Source organism: Hypanus sabinus, chromosome 10 (assembly GCF_030144855.1).
Source record: "Hypanus sabinus isolate sHypSab1 chromosome 10, sHypSab1.hap1, whole genome shotgun sequence".
In the NCBI taxonomy this organism is placed as follows: domain Eukaryota; kingdom Metazoa; phylum Chordata; class Chondrichthyes; order Myliobatiformes; family Dasyatidae; genus Hypanus; species Hypanus sabinus.
This window is the reverse complement of record NC_082715.1, coordinates 65,181,751-65,204,089: the sequence shown is the minus strand read 5'-3', so window position 1 is coordinate 65,204,089 and position 22,339 is coordinate 65,181,751. Positions and strand designations below refer to the sequence as shown.

The 22,339-nt window shown below is 37.3% G+C and overlaps 1 protein-coding gene across 1 annotated transcript in view; it reads left to right on the top strand.

Moving 5' to 3' along the window:
* The window catches only part of sntg2 (syntrophin, gamma 2), a 260,468-nt gene that overhangs the window by 63,371 nt on the left and 174,758 nt on the right, over positions 1–22,339 (top strand). Inside the window, exons 3-4 of the mRNA XM_059983452.1 lie at positions 9,404–9,460; positions 9,555–9,612. Of these exons, the coding sequence (XP_059839435.1) occupies positions 9,404–9,460; positions 9,555–9,612 (115 nt within the window). The remainder of the gene's footprint in view (positions 1–9,403; positions 9,461–9,554; positions 9,613–22,339) is intronic.

Sequence of the window (22,339 nt, the reverse complement as noted above, 5' to 3'; positions counted from 1 at the left end):
TTTTCCATATGCTAAAAGCTTGATCTGTTAAAGAAGGTTTAAAAAAGAAGTTAAGTAAGATAGGGCTATCAAGAACAAAGTTTTTCAGAGTAAAAAACTTACGAAACTGAAACCAAATTCGTATTGTGTGTTTGACAATAGGATTGGATATCTGTTTATTGAGTTTAACTAAATCAACCGGAAGAGAAGAACCAAGAATGGAGAATAAAGAATATCCTTGTGCAACATTACATTCTAAATTTACCCACTGTGGGCACAATGGTGAATCCAACTCTAGTTTCCAATATATTAAGTTTCGAATATTATTCGCCCAATAATAAAATCTAAAGTTAGGTAAAGCTAAACCACCATCTTTTTTAGATTTCTGTAACTGTCTTTTACTTAACTTGGGATTTTTATTTTGCCACACAAATGAGGAAATTTTTGAATCAATGTTATTGAAGAAAGATTTAGGAATAAAAGTTGGTAAGGCTTGAAATAAATATAAAAATTTCAGTAAAATCATTATTTTAATAGCATTAATCCGACCAACTAATGATAAGGATAAAGGAGACCATCTAGTAGTAAGTTGTTGAATTTGATGAAGCATGGGTAAAAAATTCAATCTGAATAAATCTTTATACTTCTTAGTAATTTTTATACCTAAATAAATAAAGTTATCATTAACAACTTTAAATGGTGTCCTGTCATTCAATAAAGTTTGCTCATTTAAAGGAAATATTTCACTCTTATCCAAATTTAATTTATAACCAGAAAAACTACCAAATTGAACCAACAAAGATAGGATAGCGGGAATAGACCTATCAGGATCAGAAATATATAACAACAAGTCATCAGCATAAAGTGATAACTTGTATAACTTTTCATTATGAGTAATACCAAAAATATTAGGAGATTCACGAATAGCAATGGCTAAAGGTTCTAATGCGATATTAAATAATAAAGGACTTAAGGGACAACCTTGTCTCGTACCACGAGATAATTGAAAAAAAGAGGATCTATAATTATTTGTAAGAACAGAAGCAACAGGTTTATAATATATTAATTTAATCCATGATATAAAATTAGAACTAAAATTAAAATCTTTCAAGGCATTAAATAAGTATGTCCATTCAACTCTATCAAAAGCTTTTTCAGCATCTAATGAGATAACACATTCTGAGATTGTGGGTGAAGAAGTATAAATTATATTAATCAATTTTCTAACATTAAAAAAGGAATACCGATTCCTAATAAAACCAGTTTGGTCTTCTGAAATAATCTGTGATAATACTTTTTCTAACCTAATAGCTAAAATTTTTGTAAGAATCTTAGAGTCTACATTTAATAGCGACATAGGGCAATAAGATGCACATAAAGTAGGATCTTTATCTTTTTTAAGAATTAGAGAGATAGTAGCTTCATAAAAAGACTGAGGTAATCTCTTCTTGGTAAATGCATCATTAAAGATTTCACATAACCAAGGGGAAAGCAAAGAAGAAAAAGTTTTAAAAAATTCTATAATATAACCATCAGGACCAGGAGCTTTCCCTGAATGCATTGATGAGATAGCCTCTCCTACTTCGGCCATAGAAATAGGAGCATCAAACACATTTCGATCTTCATCTGTCAGTTTGGGAATATTTAAATTGTTAAAAAAATTATCCATCATGGACAGATCACCATCAAATTCTGATTGATATAAAGATTTATAAAAATCTTGAAAAGTATTATTAATTTCTTTATGATCAGTAGTCAGATTACCGTCTTGTTTACGAATTTTAATAATTTGTCGCCTAGTCGAAATAGCTTTTAATTGGTTAGCTAACAATTTACCAGTTCAATCACTATGAATATAAAATTGAGCCCTGGTCTTGATTAATTGATTCTCAATTGAAGAAGATAATAATAAGCTATGTTCCATTTGAAGCTCAACTCTCTTCTTATAAAGTTCTTTGGTAGGAGTAACGGAATAAATCTTATCAATTTCTTTAATTTTATCCACCAATAAAGCTATATCTAAATATCTTTGTTTTCTTTTACCAACGGAATATGAGATAATTTGTCTACGGATAAAAGCCTTGAAAGAGTCCCAAAGTATTCCTCTGTCAATCTCTTCGGTATAGTTTTTTGAAAAAAATAAGTCAATTTGTTGTTTTATGAAGGTAATAAATTCTGGATCTTGAAGCAAAGTAGCATTGAGTCTGCAAGATCTAGTATTAATGGAAGAGTCCGAAATCTTGATAGATAACTTCAAAGGTGCATGATCCGAAATGGCAATAGAATCACATTTATAATCAGTAACATCTGTTAATAAATGATGATCAATAAGGAAATAATCAATTCTAGAATAACTATGATATACATGTGAAAAAAATGAAAATTCTTTATCTTTAGGGTTCAAAAACCGCCATATTTCAGTAATTCCCGAATCAACCATAAAAGAATTAATAAGTAAGGCTGATCTATTCGGAAGAGTTCGAATAGGTTTAGATGTATCCATCAAAGGATTCAGACAACAATTAAAATCTCCACCCATTATCAACATATATTCATTTAGATTAGGAAGGGAAGTAAATAAATGTTTAAAAAATTCAGGGCAGTCAAAGTTTGGAGCATAAATATTAACTAGAACCACTTTTTGATTAAAAAGTGAACCAGTTATCAACAAAAATCTGCCCTGTGGGTCAGAAATAATTTCATGGTGTGTAAACGAAATTGAGGGTTCTATAAAAATAGACGCACCCCTAATTTTGGCGGTACAATTCGAGTGAAATTGTTGACCCTTCCAGAACCTAAAAAGCGATGATTATCCTCCCTCCTAATATGGGTCTCCTGTGCAAAGATAATATTAGCATTCAGTCTATGGAATACTTTAAATATTTTTTTACGTTTAATCAGATGATTTAAACCATTAGTATTCCAAGAGATAAAATTAATAGACTTATCCATCATGCCAATATTGATTGCGTATATCATAAAAGGTTAAGAAGACACATAACCCATAATTCAGGAAGAAGAAAAAATGATTCAGGAGCAACCGGAGAAAATGACAACAATATTAATAACCTCAACAATATTAATAATTTAAAGTTGGCCCATAAACTAAAAGCAAAAAAATAAAAAGCAAAAGTGTGAGAAAAGATCCCTATCCCCTCCCCCAACCCCTCGAAAAAAAGCCAAGCAGCAAGCGCACAAACTAACACTAATATTACCCCCATTTCAAGATGGCAACTCCATGAAAAGATAAAAAGAGATTATAAAACACCCAGATTTAAGTACAGGGTTGCAAAAAAAAGAATATATATCAATCAAAGTGAAAAAAAAGTAATATAATAAAGTAAAAGATCATTAATTGAAAAAGGATAGACTTTAAAGTTTGAAATAGTGTAATATGCCTTTAAAAAAAAGATTCCATATTCAAATATAAAAAAATGACGTTTCAAAAGCAAAGACTTATGGGAAGAAGAAACGACATTTTGAAAAAGCCATATTACAAAATATAAATGTAAATTCACCAATCTATTAAAAAATGTTTAAAAAAAAGGTTATCAAAATAGAATTTAAAAAGGATTCAATAATCACTACAATATAAAAAAAGGGTCCAAAAATCCAAAACGTTCGTCCCATTCTCAAATACAAGCAAACAAATGAATGCTTACGGAAAGCAAAGTCTTATGGGAAGAAGAAACGACATCTTAAAAAAAAGAAATCATTATTACAAAATATAAACATGTATATCCAATTCAGAAAAAAATAAGAAAAAAGACATTATAGTAAAATTAAAAGAGCATCTATAAACCATGATAGTAAAAAAAACCGGGTCTACAGACCAAAGTAAAAAAACTATAACGCAGCTTCACAAGTTAAAGCCCAAAACGAAATGGCATCTCCAAAGATTCTTCAACATAACACATAGTTCAGCTTATGCTGGAAGATCGATGTTCTTCAACGAATTTCTTCGCATCTTCCGGAGTATTAAAAAAGCGTTGAGTGTCGTCACTCAACGTAACTCTGAGATTCGCTGGGTATCTTAAAGCTTGTTTAAATCCAATCGAATGAATCTCTGCCATCACTGGTTTAAAAGCGATTCTTGCTTTCATTACTTCAAATGAATAATCTTCAACAATACGAAATGTGTTGCTTCTGTAAGAAATTGTACCTTTCTGACGAGCTAATCGGATTAAAAGTTCTTTCTCTCGAGGATAATGGAGGTGAACAATCATAGCCCGTGGCTTGTCTCTCGAGATCGAAAATCTCGAAACTCTGTGGGCACGATCAATAGTAGGTTTAGCTTTCAAAACATCAGCGCCAAAAACTTCCCATAATAAGTTAGAGAAAAATTCAGTTAAGTCACCAGATTCAACATTTTCGGGAAACCCGATGATTCGCAAATTCTGTCTGCGAGATCGGTTTTCAAGATCGGTGATTTTAAACTTATAATGCTCTACTGTTTTAGCAGTTTACAGTACCTTTTTCTCCAGTGTTTCGATTGAACGTATTTTTTCACAAATTAACTTATCAAGAGCTGCGAACTTTTCTTCATGTCGTTCAATATCTGCTGCCTGCGATTGTAACTTGGTATCAAATGATCTAACGACTTCTTTGAGCCCAGACATTTTCGCAGTAAGCTTATTTTCCAGACTTGTTACTTTACTTTCCAAACTTGCAAGTTTAGTATCCAGAAGATTAGAAATTGCGTCAATAGATAGAGGCTCTTCAGACGATTTCTTAGGTGCAGACATTTTAAGTTTGGAAAGATTAAATCAAGTATTATTTTAGAAAAGAAATAAATCGTAAGTATCAACCCATGTAATAAAGATGAAAAGATTTGATTAAAGGGTGATTATAGTTTAAAAAATGAAGAGCGCCTAAAAGGCAGATGTTTACGTCGCCATCTTGAAACTCCGCCCCCCTAGTTTATTGATCCCATTGGCATCACCCATGTTGATGCCTTTCTCACAGCACACCATTACATAGAAGATTTTACTGATGACAACAGACTGGTAGAACATGTGAAGGAGAGGCCTGCATTCTCCAATGGACCTCAGTTTCCTCAGGAAGCAAAAGCAATTCTGGCACTTCTTGTACACATCCTCTGTGTTGGTGCTCCACTCAATTACATCTTGGTAATAGTGCTATGGTGTTCAGAAAAGTTTGATTTCATTTATTGTTCAGCTGCTGTGGAAACACGTAGCTGCTCAACTCTGCCAACTCAGTGGTTCAACTCTGCCAAAGGGCCAGGCATGACATGTGCCTGATGGAGGGAGGAGGTATGTGGCAGAAGTTATACCTTTAATTAGGAAATCAAAGCTGCTGATGTTGTGGTCTGTATAATATTAGGGAGAGTATGACAGGAATAGTTTATGTCATTTACAATAATTGTGCATCAGGCTGCAAGATCAATTCAAGAAAAATGATAAAAGATAAAATTGCAGTTGCTCAGTTTGAAGGCAAAAAAGTATTTGTAACACCCTAAATGGATAAAATTGTTCAATTTTATAGTGATTACAGAGACATGGTTGTATGAAGATGAAAGGGAAACTGAGGATTCTAGGGTAGGTGATATTTCAATGGAGCACACGATGATGGACAGCGTTGGTAACAAAGGCTGATGTAATACCAGCAGTGAGCAATGATCTTAGTTCAAAAAAATAAGAAATAGAATCAATATATGTGTAATAAGAGAAAACAGGGAATAAAAACATCCCTTATGGGAGCATGTTACAGGTCTCCTAACAGATTCATCACAGTATGAGTGAGTTTAATAGAAACATAGAAAACCTACAGCATTATACAGGCCGTTCGGCCCACAAAGTTATGCCAAACATGTCACTACCTTTGAAATTACTAGGCTTACCCATAGCCCTCTATTTATTTAAGCTCCATATATCTATTGAAAAGTCTCTTGAAAGACCCTATCGTATCCACCTCTACCACTGTTGCTGGCAGCCCATTCCATGCACTCACCAATCTCTGCGTAAAAAACTTAACCCTGACATCTCCTCTGTACCTTCTCCCCAGCACCTTAAACCTGTGCCTCTTGTGGCAACCATTTCAGTCCTGGGAAAAAGCCTCTGACTATCCACACGATCAATGCCTCTAATCATCTTATACACCTCTATCAGGTCACCTCTTATCCTCTGTTGCTCCAAGGAGAAAAAGCCGAATTCACTCAACCTGTTTTCGTAAGTCTTGCTCCCCAATCCAGGCAACATCCTTGTAAATCTCCTCTTCACCCTTTCTATGGCTTCCACATCCTTCCTGTAGTGAGGTGACCAGAATGAGCACAGTACTCCAAGTGGGGTCTGACCAGGGTCCTACATAGCTGCAACATTACCTCTCGGCTCCCAAATTCAATTCCACGATTGGTGAAGGCCAATACACTGTGTGCCTTCTTAACCACAGAGTCAACCTGCTCAGCTACTTTGAGTGTCCTATGGACGCTTCTTCAGCGACTGAAAGGCCTTCTCACATTTTGCATTCCACCTCAGTGCAAAGGGGTCTGATAGGTTAAGATACTCTCCACTCTCCTGTCCTTTTCTCCCCCTCCCTTTCTTCCCCAAGGGAGGGTAACCACACAGAAGCTGACTCAATGGGTGACTCACTTTCGTGTCGCCTTTCACAAATCTCTGGTGGCAACCACAGAACCCAAGGGACGAGTTCAGAGCACTTACAGTCTGGCATTTTGTCCAAGTGGTCACTGCCTCTATCCAAGCCAGATCTGTATCTACTCCAAAACGTGAGACTATGTGCCGAACATAGCTAACAGATAATTGGCAGAACTGGCATTTGTCCAGGGAAAGTTTTAACCCTTCAGCTTTCAGGCAGCCCATCAGCTTCAGCAGCCTCGCTTCATGTCCTTCCAAGCTGGATCCAAACGCTATGAGGTCATCCAGATACACTGATACCTCAAGCAATTTCATATCCCTACCATCTTCTCCATGACCCACTGGAAGGTTGCAGGGGCTCCCAATATGCCCTGCGGCATCCTTTCAAACTGGAGAAGTCCCAGGGGACATATCAATGCTGTTTTCTCTTTGTTGGCCTCACTCATGGGGATCTGGCAATATCCACTCCTCAAGTCCAGCACACTGAACCACTTCACACCACTCAGGCAGGCCAATGCATCTTCAATCCTTGCAACCATACACTGGTCAGGAGCAGTGCTCCTGTTTATTAGAGTCCTATAGTCCACACACATCCGTACCTTCCCATCCTTCTTTTGGGCCACCACTATTGGGGACGTATAGGGGCTTCGGGACTCGGTGATGATCCAGCTTCCTTCAACTTACACAAATGCTGCCAAGCATCCTCCACCTCTGCAGGGGCCAGCCTCTGCGACGGCTCTCTAAATGGGGTGTCCTCAGTCACCCGGACAGTGTGACGAGTGTTCATGGAAAAACCCACATCAAACTCGTCAGTGGAAAAGACACCTTCCAGCTTCAACATCTTCTCTACCGATCTCCTCTTCTAACCCACAGGAACTGGGGAGTCCCCGATGTTGACTAAGAAGTTAAAATTCCCCCTTTCCCCAGAAGTTTCTCCCTGGCGTTTCTCACAGGGACACTAGATGTTACCATCACCAGGAACAGATGTGCCAGGGGCATCCCCTGCTTGAAGGTGACCTCCCTCTTCATAGTGTTCCGGACAATCACTGCCATTCAGTTCACCTGTACAAGCGAGGGCTTCTGCAATTTGGGCCTCACCAGTACCCCAGCGGGAAATCCAACTCCTGCTCGTGGTCTTCGGGATTGTCCAGTAAGAGGACCTTGCCCTAAGGCATTCTGGGAAATTTGGGGGTCCACATCACTCTTGCTACTTCCCTAGACCATATCACCATTGGCTTCGACTGGGTGAACCGCACAGTCCCTTGTCTAAGTTCAATATCCGGTCCAGTGCAGTCACGCACTTCCTCAAAAGCAGCACGAAACACCAGGTGCACGGACAATGTTCCCAGAAAGCTCTTGTCATCCTTCTCCTTGCAGGTCCCCATGAGCCTCCTCACAAGAGAGGTGTTGGACCCCAACAGAATTGAAATACCACCCTTCTCAGTGGGGTCTGGACAAACCAGCACTAATGTATCAAGGACCTCAGACTCTCCCACCTCGACCTCCGAGAACTCCAACTTTACTGAAAAATAATTGTTGTACAAATAAGCCCCCAGACCTCCAATGCCCGGAATGGGGTCAATGGTAAATGCTTCACCTATCAGTTGTAAAATGAACGGTACAACAACATACTCGGTGTCGAGGATGGCATTAGCATAAATACCCTCTATCTATAGCAACACACTGGAGCATGGTCCATTAAGCCTTCAGGAATAGGGCCTTTCACTTTCTATGGTTCCTTGATACATTGCTGGGAACGTAGTCCCCCAGACACCAGGCATTCCTTCACTGGGTCTCCTCTAAGTTTTCCCAACGACTCTCTCTGCTTAGGTACCCGGGGGCTCACTCTCCTCCTCGTGTGTCGCCTGCTGCCAGCAGCCCTCCGCATTGTTCGTCCCTTTGGGGTATTTTACCTCCCCCCACGATCACACTCTCTGATAAACAGCTGAAACATGGTGAAACAGTGGACGAGGTGAAAGTCTTTTTAAATGTCAAACTGACCTCAAGCACCTATCTAATTTGTATTTACATTATTCTTAATATTTTTGTTTATTTTGATCAAAGACTTTGTAATCTGATAGTCTGTTGTAGATGATTATTGCATTTCTTCAAGCTCCACAATAACAATACTAAAACTGCTGGAGGATTTCTGTCTCAAGAAACACAGCTAAACACTGTTTATGAAATGACTGCAATATGCATATTGAAGGTAGCAACAACCAAAATAATTATCTCCCTTTTGCAAGAACCTTTCAGGATAACTTAGATAGATCAGTAAAGAGACTAAAGTGATGATTCCTGCAGCCTCATCCCCAAATCCCAACAACCACACTCCTACTGACATTGATTTTGGGACATTTGGTTCCTGCCTAGCAGAGTCAGAAAGATATATCGGAGTAATGCAAGCCTGCACATCCACTAGAATTTTAGTTTGTAGCACATTACCCTATGTGATTTGGGAAAATAAGATGGAGGTGTTTAATAAAACATTAAAAAATATATCAAAAGACTCCAGCTGTGAAGATATCCCAATAATATTGACTTCATATTTGCCAATTTTAGTGTTATTTATTAACATTTTTGAATTGAACAGCTGTACCTGTTCCCAAAATTCTTCAAATGGATGAATAAATTTTTACAACAAGTCCCAGCATACAATTTAGTTGAGAATTTCAGGTTGTATACTGCATAGATTCTCTGATATTAAAGTGAACCATTAAACCATTGAATAACAAGCAGAACTTGCTTCTCATGTCAATATATATGCTGTGTTGTAATGCTACTAAATTTAGTGTTTGTACAATTTTTTAAAGCACAGAACTGTTACACTTCGCAGACAGCCTGTTGGTGGAATGGGTCTAAGCATAAAGGTAAGTGTTATTTTCTCTGTCCTTTGATTTATGTTCATAGTATTTTGCAGCAACATGCATCATGGTTTCTGATAGTTTTCTCTCTGTTCTTTAGGGAGGTGCAGAGCATGGTGTGCCAGTTGTCATATCAAAAATCTTCAAAGATCAAGCAGGTAAGTTTCATTCAAGAAAACTTATTCTTCTAGTTGCCATTTTAAAATTAACTCATAGAGCCTTTGAGTAGTGCAGCATGGAACAGGTCCTTTGGTCCATTATGCCTATCTTCACTGATCCCAATTGCCTGTAAAGTCATTGTACAGTACAGAAGCAGGTCCTTTTGCCCATCTGTGTAACACTGTTTAACACTAGAGTAACACTAGTCTGTGTAACACTATTTAAACTGCCCACTCCCTTCCACCTGCACCGGGGACATAGACCTCCCCACCCTATCGATGTACCTATCCAAACTTCACTTAAGCGTTCAAATCAAGCTTGCATGTGTTGAAATCCACACTTTCATGACCCTCTGGGTGAAGATGTTTCTCCTCATGTTTCCTTAAACTTTTCACCTTTCACTCTTAACTCATGACGTCTGGCTGTAGTCCCCACCAACATCTGTTGCATTGCATTTACTCTGTCGATGTTGTTGTTGAGTGGCATTCAATGACTGATTCATGGAAACCCGATAGTTGATTACCAGGCCTTTCTTCCATGCAGATACTGCTGCTGCCCAGATTGGGACCTGGCCAGATTCGAACTGAGGACAATCCGCCTCAAAGAGGTCCTGGACTGATGCCGCTACACCACTGGCCAGCCCTATCAATACTCCTCAGAATTTTTGCATACCTCTATCAAATCTCCTCTCAATCTTTTATGTTCATGGAATAAAGTTCTAACCTATTCAATCTTTCCATATAACTCAGGTCTTCCAGACCCAGCACTGTTCTTCTAGATTTCTCTACTCTTTCAACCTTATTTACATCTTTCCTATATTAATTCTATTTTCCTCTATCCCTCGTTCACTAAAGTAATTATATACCTGTCTCTTAAATATTGTTACTGTTCCTTCCTCTGCAGCTTATTCCACCTAACAGCTGCTACAATTGGAAAGTATACGCCTTAAATCCCCTTTAAACATCTTCCCTATAATCTTAAATCTTATCCCCCTTTGTATAGGCATGAGACGAAGGGAATGTAAGGGTGCTCTCATGTTATTGAGATTGACTCAATAAAGGATAGTTCACTTTAATGATTATGATTAGCTTTATTTGTCACATGTACGTCAAAAAACACATGTCCGAGGATATGCAGGGGGCAGCTTCTGGCACCAGCATAGCATGCCCACAACTTACTACCCATACATTTTTGGAATGATGTGAGAGGGAACAGGAGCACCTGGAGGAATTCCACAGGTCCTGGGAAAAATGCACAAAATTCTTACAGAGTCAGGAATTGAAACCTGATCACAGGCACCGTAAAATGTTACTGTACCGCTTGAACAGGAGCTCAGTACTTAAAACAACACTCTATTCATGAGGACTATGGTTCACACAATCCACCAGTATCTGTTACATTTTTGTTCTTCAAATATTCTTCACTGAAAATAGAAATGCTATGGAATACATTAGGAATTTGTTCTTAATGAAAACGAATATTAAAGTTTTCCAAAGCAGTAAGCAAAACCCATTTTATAATCAGCCTGGGTGAATCATGTCTGTAGAGCCATGTGTTTATTATTTTTAAATCTTTTATTAATTTTGTGCAAGCAATCCACATTTGGTTATTTAAACAGTAGACAGTTGCAACTGATGAAATTACAATAAGAAATTCTTGAAATAACTTTTTAAGTTCAGAATCTTGTCTTCAGGAGGTTCTACAGCATTAACTCCACCAAAAGAATCCATATTTAATAAAATTATTGTGTTCTATAAATATCATTGACTGCCTGGCAGAAATGAATTTACTTATTGAGAAATGTAACATGAAAACAGGCCCTTCCAGTCCACAAGCCAGCACTGCCCAATGACAACCATCTGACCAATTAACCTACTATTTTTGGAATGTGGGAGGAAACCCAAGAGATTAATGGGGAGAACACACAGATTTTTTCAGATAATGATGGGATCAAACAGGATTATTGGTGCTGTAATTATGTTATGCTAACTGTTATGATGCTCTGCCACCCAAAATATACAACTGTAATGACTAATCCATGCTTTGCTCAGCATAAGATGCTGATGTAGTACCTCATTTGTCCAAATATACCACCATCAGCAGCACTCATGTAGGCTGCTGCACTGTGAAAGAAACACAATTCCAAGCACCTTGTTGGCATACAATCATATCCATTGTGCTGGACTTAGTGAACTTCCATTCGTCAGTGTGACTGACTCTGGTTATTCTTCTGCAAGAGCAATGAAGCACTGTTCAAAGGTTAGAATCTTTTTCCAAATTCCAAAATCTTTGCGTGCACAATTACTCCACACAATTGATTATAGTGTACTGTGTATGCTAACTACAGTACAGTGACAGCTAAGTACTGGCATGTATACATTGAGAGAAATTTAAATCATGTAGCATTCAGCACACTTTATGCATGGTATTCCTCTTCGTTCTTTGTCAGCATAGCAGTTATTAATGGCCTATGTTTTTCCCTATGGCAGAATTGTGAATAAATGAACATTATACTTCAGCATAACAGTGCTCATAGTTATGATGCAAAGTAACCTGCAGCAGGAATATTCGTCATTCATTTTTTATGATATTGTGAATAGATCAGAAATTACAATGTAAAACCAAGTCTATAACTGAAACATGGATAATTTATCTGTGTGATTGAGTAAATAACTGGACAGATCTGTTACTTAATTGTCCTTTAAATGAAATGAATTTGGGTTTGTAGTACGACAGTTGATGACGAAGGTCAGGAAAGTAATGTAGGCGATTCATCGATATTTTTAGCCTATTTTAAATTGACTGGGAGGATATTGAAGAATATTAGTTAAATTACTGACCTGGTACCTAGAAGATTAAGCCAATTAATCCAGATACATGAGTTTGAATCCTATGTTCAGCCAGGGAAATGACCAACCTATTTATCTGTGCAAAATCTGGAAAACAGGCATCGTGTAGGTGGGAATTGTATTTACATGGTGAAACCTCATTTTATGTTATTTCTGGTTGAATTAATTGCAGTCATAAATGTCATTTTGATGTATTGAATGTGAGAATTTTATTTATTTTGGTGCTTTTTGTCCAGCTCTCCCAAAATACATTTCTAGCACAATTTACGAATTGATCCGAACCACAGTTGGAACTGTTCACTTATAGAGAAAGAACTATTGGATAATGATGAAGGCTCATATTGAGTAAAATTTGAAGAGCCTGACAAAATCATCCTGAGGTTATTGTCATGGCACTATACAACTCTTTGTCGAAGCACATCTCAAGCATGAACTGAAAAGGATCAGCTTGAAGGCCAAGAAGAAATTTTGCAGAAAAAGAAGTAGTTACATATTCATCAGATCAGAAAAATAAAACATCTGTAGAATCTACCTAACATAAAAGCGAGTACTTTAGGCTTTAAAGAGACATCCTCAGATCAACATTTCCAGCATGGCCAATAAATATGCAGGCTACCCTATCTCAACACTGTCTTTGCAACCCCTGCTCTCAAAGTCAAAGTTAGAGTCAACCTTTTTCTCAGAAGCCAGTGAAGGAAGTTGGGTGTGACCTTTGATTTTTGCTCTTTCACCCCTATAACTGCAGAACTCCCAGAAAGGTGACCTTCATAGAGAAACAAAAACAGGAAAAGTTGGAAATACTCAGCAGATGAATCCAATTCTGATTCTGTGTTTGGAGTAAAGTGTAGTGAACTTTTGAACATTCTTTGCTAAATCTGGGATTTTGAGGAGAAGTTCTGTTTTGGAATTGATGCTAAGAAATTTCAGAATTTGTTTTGGAATAGTTAAAAATAAACATGGTTTAAGAGTGTGCTTATGGCATTTAAACATTAAAAATGGTCTTAATGAATATTCAAATCCCAGTTTTAGTAAAAGATAGAATGAAGTCACCAGAATGTTCAAAGTATCTATCTAGTTGACTAAAATTAGTCCTCATTACCCAGTGTGAAACATAATTCCATCACTGTGGTTAACTCTTAACTGCACTGTCAAATGCCCAGGGTGGATATTAAATGCTGGCCTTGCCAGCAAGGTGAGTAAGCTATAAACAAAAAAAAATCTATGTTGCTCTCTCTACCATCAGCTGGACTGGTTTCCAGATCAACTATACCCCAGGGTTCTGAAAGAGGTAGATGATGCACCATCAATAACTCTCCCGAGACGTGAGGCGAGATATAGGCTTTTATTGGCTGGAAGAAAGAACAAGCAGCAATTGACCATCACACTACATCCTGGAGACTGAGGCTGGGGCTCAGGCTCCAATCACCTTTATACCGGGGTCTGTGGGAGGAGTCACAGGAGCAGTCAGCAGGGGGGATGTGTCCAGACAGGTATATGTAGTTCACCACAGTAGATTAGAAGATTGTGGAAGCATTAGTAGTGATCTTTCAGGAATCACAAGATTCTAGGATGATCTCAGGATGGTTCTGGAGGACTGGAAAATTGTAAATATCAATCAACTCTTTAAGAAAGGAGGGAAGCAAAAGACAGGACATTTTTGGTCAGTGAGCCTGACTTCAGTGGTTGGCAAAATGTTGGAGTCCATTATTACAGGTGAGATTTCAGGGTACTTAAAGGCACGTGGAAAAATAGGCCAATGTCAGTTTCCTTAAGGGGGTATGTCACCTTACAAAATACTTGGGAGAAAATAATAGGCAGGATAGACAAAGGAGAGTCAGTGGATGTTATGCACTTGGGTTTTCAGAAAGCTGTTGACAATGTGCTGCACATGAAGCTGCTAAACAAGATAATAGTCCTTGGTCTTACAGGAATTATTGTAGCATGGATAGAAGACTGGCTGACTGGCAGGAGGTAAAGAGTGTAAATAAAGGTAGAATTTTCTGATTGCCTCTCAGTGACTATTGGTGTTCTGCAGGGATTCATGTTGGGATGGCTTCTTTTAACGTTATATGTCAAAAGATTGGGATGACAGAAATTATGTTTTTTATAGCCGGCTTTGTGGATGATAAAAAGATAGGTATAGGGGCAGGTAGTGCTGAGAAAGCAAGGAATATGAAGAAAGAAATATGAGAAGGGGCAAAAAAGTGGAAGATGAAATACAGTGTAGGGAATTGTATGAACATGCTCTGAGGTAGAAGGAAGAAGATGTAGACTATTTTCTAAATAGGGAGAAAATTCAGAAATCAGAGTTGTAAAGGGACTTCGGAGTCCTCGTGCAGGATTCCTTAAAGGTTAACTTGCAGATTGAGTCATTGTTAATGAAGCCAAATATGATGTTCATATTCATTTCGAGAGGATTAGAATATAAAAATAAGGAAGTAATGCTGAAACTTAGTAAAGCATTGGACAGACCACAGAGTATTGTGAGAAGTTTTGAGCCCCTCATCTAAGAAAGGATGTGTTGGCATTGAAGAGTATCCTCAATATGACATGATTAATGTATGAGGAGCATTTGATAACTTGGGCCTGTACTTACTGGAGCTTAGAAGAATGAGGGGAGATCTCATGGAAATCAATTGAATATAGAAATATCTGGATAGATTGGAGGTGGAAAGGATGTTTCCTATAGTGGAGGAGTCTATGGCCAGAAGACACAGCCTCAGAAAAGAAGGACATCTCTTTGGAACAGAGATGTAGAAGAATTTATTTAACCAGTGGGTGAGAATCTGTCAATCTGTGGTATTCATTGCCACAGATGACTGTCAAGGTCAAGACATTGTATATCTTTAAAGGTCACAGGAAGAAGGCAGGAGAATGGGATTGAGATGGATAATAAATCAGCCATGATCGAATGGTGGAACAGAATTGATAGACCAAATGACCTGCTCCTATGTCTTATGGACTTCCAATGAAACTGAATGGTAGCTTAAAAACAATGCCTCCTTCTTTTGTTCAACACTCTGCAGAATCAACAATGAGATTTACATTTTCAGGCCATAACCCGAGTTGTCATTTTTTTTCTCAACAGAAGATGAGGTTAATATTTTGTGTTTACAATTTCAACTTCACTAAATATCTCTTTTATTTATTTCCTTATCCTAATACCATCCCCTTTGTTTTACTTATGTTGTTATCCCTTCTGCCAATTAATTTCTCCTACGTTCCATCTTTACCCAGGGCTTTCATTTTGATGGTTTCCTTGTTCCTTTCCCTCTTTTCAGTGTTGTTAAATCTCATTGTTCCCAATTTCCTAATTTTTATGGTTGTTAGATACACCTGTTCCCAAAGTCTTTATCCTTTTATCTTTATTCTTTTCAGCTTTACTATTTCTTGTTCCTTGTTTCTTTCAAATAGGTAGTGAGGCATGTTTGCCAAGGCAGGAATCAATTCAAGAAGGAATATAATTAACTTCCTTCATATTCACTTCTGTAGCTCTTGTTTCCATTTCTTCTGTTTTAAGCCAACTTGCTGTGAAATATTTTGACAATAACTCTCCAACCTCTTTCTTATTATCACTTGAGTCCCCATAGTACCAATAACAAACTTCTATAAACTTATTTTCTAATTGCTTTCCTTAACATAGAAACATGGACAATAGAAGCAGGCATTGGCTCATTCTGCCCTTCATTCAAAATTATCACGACTTATCATCTGTCTCAAAACAATCTTCCTATTCTGTTCTCTTTGATGATGTTTGTGTTGAAAATTCAATGTCCTTCAATTGATTGTTTTAAGAAAATTACATTGATTTTTTTTCATTTAATAATGACTCATCAGAAATTAGACTACTTTTAACTCAGAATTTTGGAAAATTGGGAATTGGTGAGTGGATAAAATCTATTTTCAGCATCTAGCAAAATGTGAAGAAGTAGGTTTTACAACTTGCCCCATTTTTAATGTCAATCGAAGGAAAACCTGGGCAAGCTATTGATCATGTGGATAGTCAGAGACATTTTCCCAGGACTGAAATGACCAGCACGAGAGGGTACAGTGCTTAGAAGCAGGTATAGATGAAATGTCAGAGTTAAGTTTTTTATACTGAGAGTGGTGAGTGAATGGAATGGGTTCCTGGTAACGGTGGTGGAGGCAGATACGATAGGGTCTTTTAAGACACTCCTGAACAGGTACATGGAGGTTAGAAAAATAGAGGGCTATGGGTAACGCTAGGTAATTTCTAGGGTAAGGACATGTTCAGCACAGCTTTGTGGGCCAAATGGCCTGTATTTTGCCCTTTCTATGTTTCTATTTTTCTAAATCATTAGTGCTCTTGTTGCGTCTGTTGAAGATGAATTTCACCTCTATCTATCTTCTAATTATCTACCTGGTTTTTCCCACCTGTCTTCCTCTTTTTATCTATTATTATACACATGTTTACTAATACCTATTAATAATAGCATTCCTCTGCTCTCATACCTATGTTTATTCAGATTCCGAATCTGCCAATCAGACATTTCCAATTATTCTCTCCCATATGTGCTTTATTCTTTGGAAAAAAAAAGAGTCATGAAATTTTACCTTTAGAGATTTAAGGTCCAAATTTAAAAAAAAAATATTTGTGGTGAAACTACTGAGCAGAAGTTTATGAAACCTGAAGAAAGTAATCAGTATATCTCAATGAACTAGAAAATTATTGCACTTATTTTTGCAGAGCTTATTATTGCAGAGCTTCAAAGCTCTGGGCAATTCCTTTCTTTTAGAAAAAAACTTATTCCTTCAAGAAAATATCATTAAAAACAAAATAGAATAGTCACTGAAAGTACCATTCAGTTTAACTTAGCATATGGAAGGTGTCACATAAATGCAAACGTTTGGTGATAAATTTAATCATGCTGTTGTGAAATGTACATCTTCATGCTTGTTTAGATCTTCCAAAAAAAAGGTGCATAAGGTTTAGTATTCTTGATATTTTCTTTGGACTTGGAGCAGCTTCTTAAGAAGCCTCTGTGGCCATATTGTGTAATAGCAATGGGGCAATTTCACTTGAGCAGCTTTTCTTACCAATATGGACACCCACATTTATCATGAGAAGAAATACGTAATGGGAAAATTTTGCTCTCTTTAGCAATGAAATGAAAGCAAACTGCAATGAAGATTAGTTTGTCCAATATTTTGAGCAATTACAAGGAAATATGTACATGTCTAAGACCATAATGCTCTTCAGTTTTATCTTCCATGAAACAAAACTAATCCCCATTAGAGAGCTACATAACAGCAGAGAACTTTACTATTTGGTCCTTCAAACTATTCTGGAGTTTTTATTCAAGAGCAATCATGTCTGCCCTAATACCTGCTCACATCTCATGCCTTTAATATTCTCATTTACAAAGCTTTTTATCATTCATTTTTAAAACATCTAAACTTTGATTCAGTCACAGTGCAATCACATTCCCACCAACATGAAAGAAAATATTTTTTCTAGACCTTTTTAAGTGGTTCTGAATGTATGTCTATCGTCCAACTTAATATCTTTATTTGCTTCCATGCTACTTAAAAAAGACTGCTTCATCTACCTACTTAATCTTCCATCAAATGATCTCTAACTTTTCAAATCTCCTTTCAGATCTCTAGCCTTTTTATCAACAGTAACATGCATTTATGCAGTGAAGCATATCATTTACGACAGCATCCCAGTGAATATGTGCTGTTTCTTTAATGTCCTGCAAAATTGTGCCTAAAATGCCTGATTAGCTAAGCTGCAGACAAACTAACTTCTTATATGAGTTTACTTATATGAGTTTACCATTGCTTTTTGCTTCTTCTGTAACTCTGCAGTATGAGGACTGATTTTACTGCCATACCCAGTTATTTGACTATGATTAATGATCTGGAAATTGATCTGTCTGCACAAGGATGGCATCTGGAAACTACCGCTTACTTCTACGATGCCCTCAGCAATTTCATTGCTCTAACCTCAATCTCAGAATCCCCATTTTAATTTGAATATGCATTAGTTTGTTGCACCCTATTTAGGTGTTGTTTCTCTGACTATCATCCTAATCACTGACATACTCAGATTATGGGGTTTCCAGTGTTATGACTGAATATAGGAGATATGACAAAGTTAATGATGACAGGTGAAAAGAGAAGAGCTGAAACACAAGTTCCAGACCTCATAGTGGCTACAGTATAATTGTCAAATTGTAGACTGTCAAATCGAGACTAAAGAGCACAAGACACTGCAGATGCTGAAAATGGCAGCAGGAAAAAAAAGAACTGAAGGACAGACTCAATGGGTCAGGCATCATCTGCAGCGGAAAAGGAATATTGATGTGTCTGGTCAAAGCCCTTCATCTAGACTGAAAGAGCCGAGGACAAACAGCCAGTATAAAGAAGTGAGGAGGAGGGTTGAGGCAAGAGCTGGGAAGATGCAGATGAGCAGGGCTGACAGGCAGATGGAGGAAGGAAGGGGTGGAAATAGCAATGGAGATGATAGGTGGAATCATCAAATTGCTGTAAAAGATGGAATCAGAAGGTGAGGAAAATAGAGCATTGAATCATGTGGGCTGATATAGGGGGAGAGGATCCAGTATGAGTGTGTGAATAATGAACAGGAGGGGGGAAAGAGACAGGGTTGTTAGGATCAGGTTGTAGGGGAGACTGGGTCGATCAGAAGAAAGAAAAGGAACGGAGGGGGGCAAGTTGTTTGAAATTCAATGACTATGTTATCAGGTTATAGGCTACACCAGTGGAATATGAGATGCTGTTCTTCCAGTTTGTCCAATTCAGACTGAAAAACACTTTGTTTCCAGATTTGTTTACAGGTCACTGATGGATTGCTAGACCAAGCTCCTCCAGTATGAAAGGTTATGAATATGCTTCTCCCCAATATCATTCAGGAATAGCAGTCCTGACATAAACCTCTGTTGTCCAACCACACTAAGTAGACTTAGAAATGGTCATTTAACCCCTGACCCTTGCCTTTCCAATTTAGAAATGCCACTTTTATCCACAGATCAGTTAATTTTGCATGCAATTGATTTGCATATTCTTGTATCTCATCAAATTTCTTGCATAAATCCATATAAAATTGCTAAATTTTATCTTCTCTCTTATGCTTCAAGGTTTGTCACACTTAGTCCCTTTCAAATTTGCCAAATTTATTCTGTCTTTTCAAAATGCTAACTAATTGGATCTGATGAGCTCATGCTTCTGTGAACTTTCTGCATAATTTCACCCTGTATATTAACATGTACCACTATAATGATAATGAATTAAGGTGAAGTAATTCATAGCAACACACACAAAATGATGGAGGAACTCAGCAGATGGCAGCATCTATGGAAAAGGGCAGCTAGTCAACTTTTCATGCTGAGACCCTTTTTCAGCCCCACTGTCTACATCTCCAGCAGTAAAAGCACAACCCTCAAGAAGAAGGGTCCTGAAGAAAGATCTCCGCCTGAAACATAGACTATTTACTCTTTTCTATAGGTGCTTCCCGACCTGCTGAATTCCTCCATCATTTTATGTATCTTGCTTTGGATTTCCATCATCTGTTTGTGAGGTAATTTATAATTTCCTGGCTTATGTTTTTGAAGAAGAAATGACACTTTTTCCCTTCAGCCTTCCAGCATTATCTATTATTTCACAGAAATGTAAGAAAATTCTAGGCTTCCTTTGGGCTGCATTATCTCAGACCCCAGTGATTCAGTTTCCTGAATGATGATTACCACATCTATCTGCTTGTTTTACATTCTCTTTTTTCACATTCCTTCTGAAAATGTAAGACATGTAACTTATTAACAAATCTTATATTCCTACATTCTCATCCACATTTTGTTGGGAGTCACACCATAGTTTGAATACCTTCTTATCAACAATGTAACAATACAAACATCCTTTTTTTTTTGTTTTCCTTCAATTTTTCCAATTTGTCTAAAATTTTTATATTTATTTTAGATTTGGCTTTATTCAAAGATTTTAAATCCTTAATGTTTAAATTTAGTCTTTGCTATCAATCATTTATTTTTTTTATCTTGAATATGTATATTATTAAGGGATGTAAGTTAGAAAAATCTCTTTTAAGTGTCAAAATTAATATTACTCTCAATCAGAAACAGGTCTAAATTAGGATAATTAGTGGTTAACTAGCGGGTTGAACACTGAAGTTCTGCACCGCAGATCTAGATACATGAATTCAAATCTCAGGGTGGCAGCTGGGGAACTTAACTTCAAGGCATGAAATAAATCTGCGATAGCTTCGTAGAGTCATAGGGCACTACAGCGCAGAAACAGGCCTTTCAGTTCTTCTAGTCCATGCTGAACCATTTCTCTGTCCCATATCGTATTCTCTGTAGTTGGGATCTCTAAGTATTTATTAAGGAAACTTCCTGAACAGATTTGGCAAACTCATTGGCATCCAACCTTCCTTCCATATGGATATTATGAAAAATAGATGATAGTAATAGTAAGAATGAAACTTGTGCAAAACCATCTCTTCTCAAATGATAGTTGTGTTGTTGATATTTGAGGCTGGTGTCTTAGCAATATTGATGAGTTGCTAAAATGGACGGAGCAATGGCAGCTGGGGCTTAATCATGAGAAGTATTATGTGATACGTTTTGGTATTGGTAGGAGTAACAAGTATGTTAGAGCATTGGGACGTATCATTGACCTTGGTTTATAAATCCAGGGGTTTCTGAAGGTAACAACACAAGGGAGTGGGGGGGGAAAGACATGCAGCATACTTTTACATATTTACATCTACTTCAGTTCTCTCCATATTTCTATCATATTATTCTACTCAACCCCTGCCCAGATTTTACAACTCACTTCCTGCATACAGGGGCAATTTACAATGTGCAATTACCATATAAAAGTAGCACATGCTTTGAAAGGGGAAGGAAACCAGAACTACTGGGGAGGCCAAATGGACATAGGGAGAATGTACAAACTCTACAGGGACAGCACTAGAGATCAGAACGGAACTGGCTTAGTGAAAGTGTGTGGTAGTAGCTCCACAAACTACCCTACCATGCCACTCGCAAACTTCTCTAGCCTGTTTAATGTCATTCATTAACAAGAGACTGAGTATGTTCCCCTGTTTCTTCTGAAGTATATGCATTTTTCCAATGCTGAATACAATCTTCCTTAGTTTTATCTGCTTGCAAGTTCTATTTAGGATGTTGTTTTGGCTGATTAACTTGGAGGTGTCCATTCTAGATTTGGGTTTTCTTGAACTGATCACAGTGCTTACACTTATCCTCAAAACTTCCCTTCTACAGGTCAAGAAGACGAATCTTGAGGAATCAGGAAGACCTGGAGTAATATTTGTGATTCCAGTTATGTAACAATTATGAATGATTCACAGCAACTTATGTCCACAGAAAACTTGCTGGGATCTTTGATAACAGGCAAAGGCTCTCTCACACGTTGTTAGCTCTCGGTTTTTCAGTACTATTCAAATTTATTAATTAGATATCAAAGAAATATAACAACTTATAATACTGAATATATTTTAAATGAAATTAACTTAAAAGTATTTGAACACATTTTTTAAAAAAACATAGCTTTATGTTTTTGAATTGTGTTTCTGTTTCTGTTCTGCAACCTACATTTCTCATTCAAATTACTGAATCTCATGGCATAACTGTGGCAAATGTTTCTGTGGTGCATCTAACCTGATTAGAACAGCAAGCAATACCCAACAAAAACCAAGCAACAGTATCTTCAATCACATCAACTCAAACAACTAATGATCAATGACATAGAATGTTGCTATTGCTAAAAAAAAAATCAGGTCACTTGGTCACTCGCAACTAACAACTGCTCCTCATTTCAACTTCTTCAGTTGATTGAATCCATCTAGCCAAATGTGTCA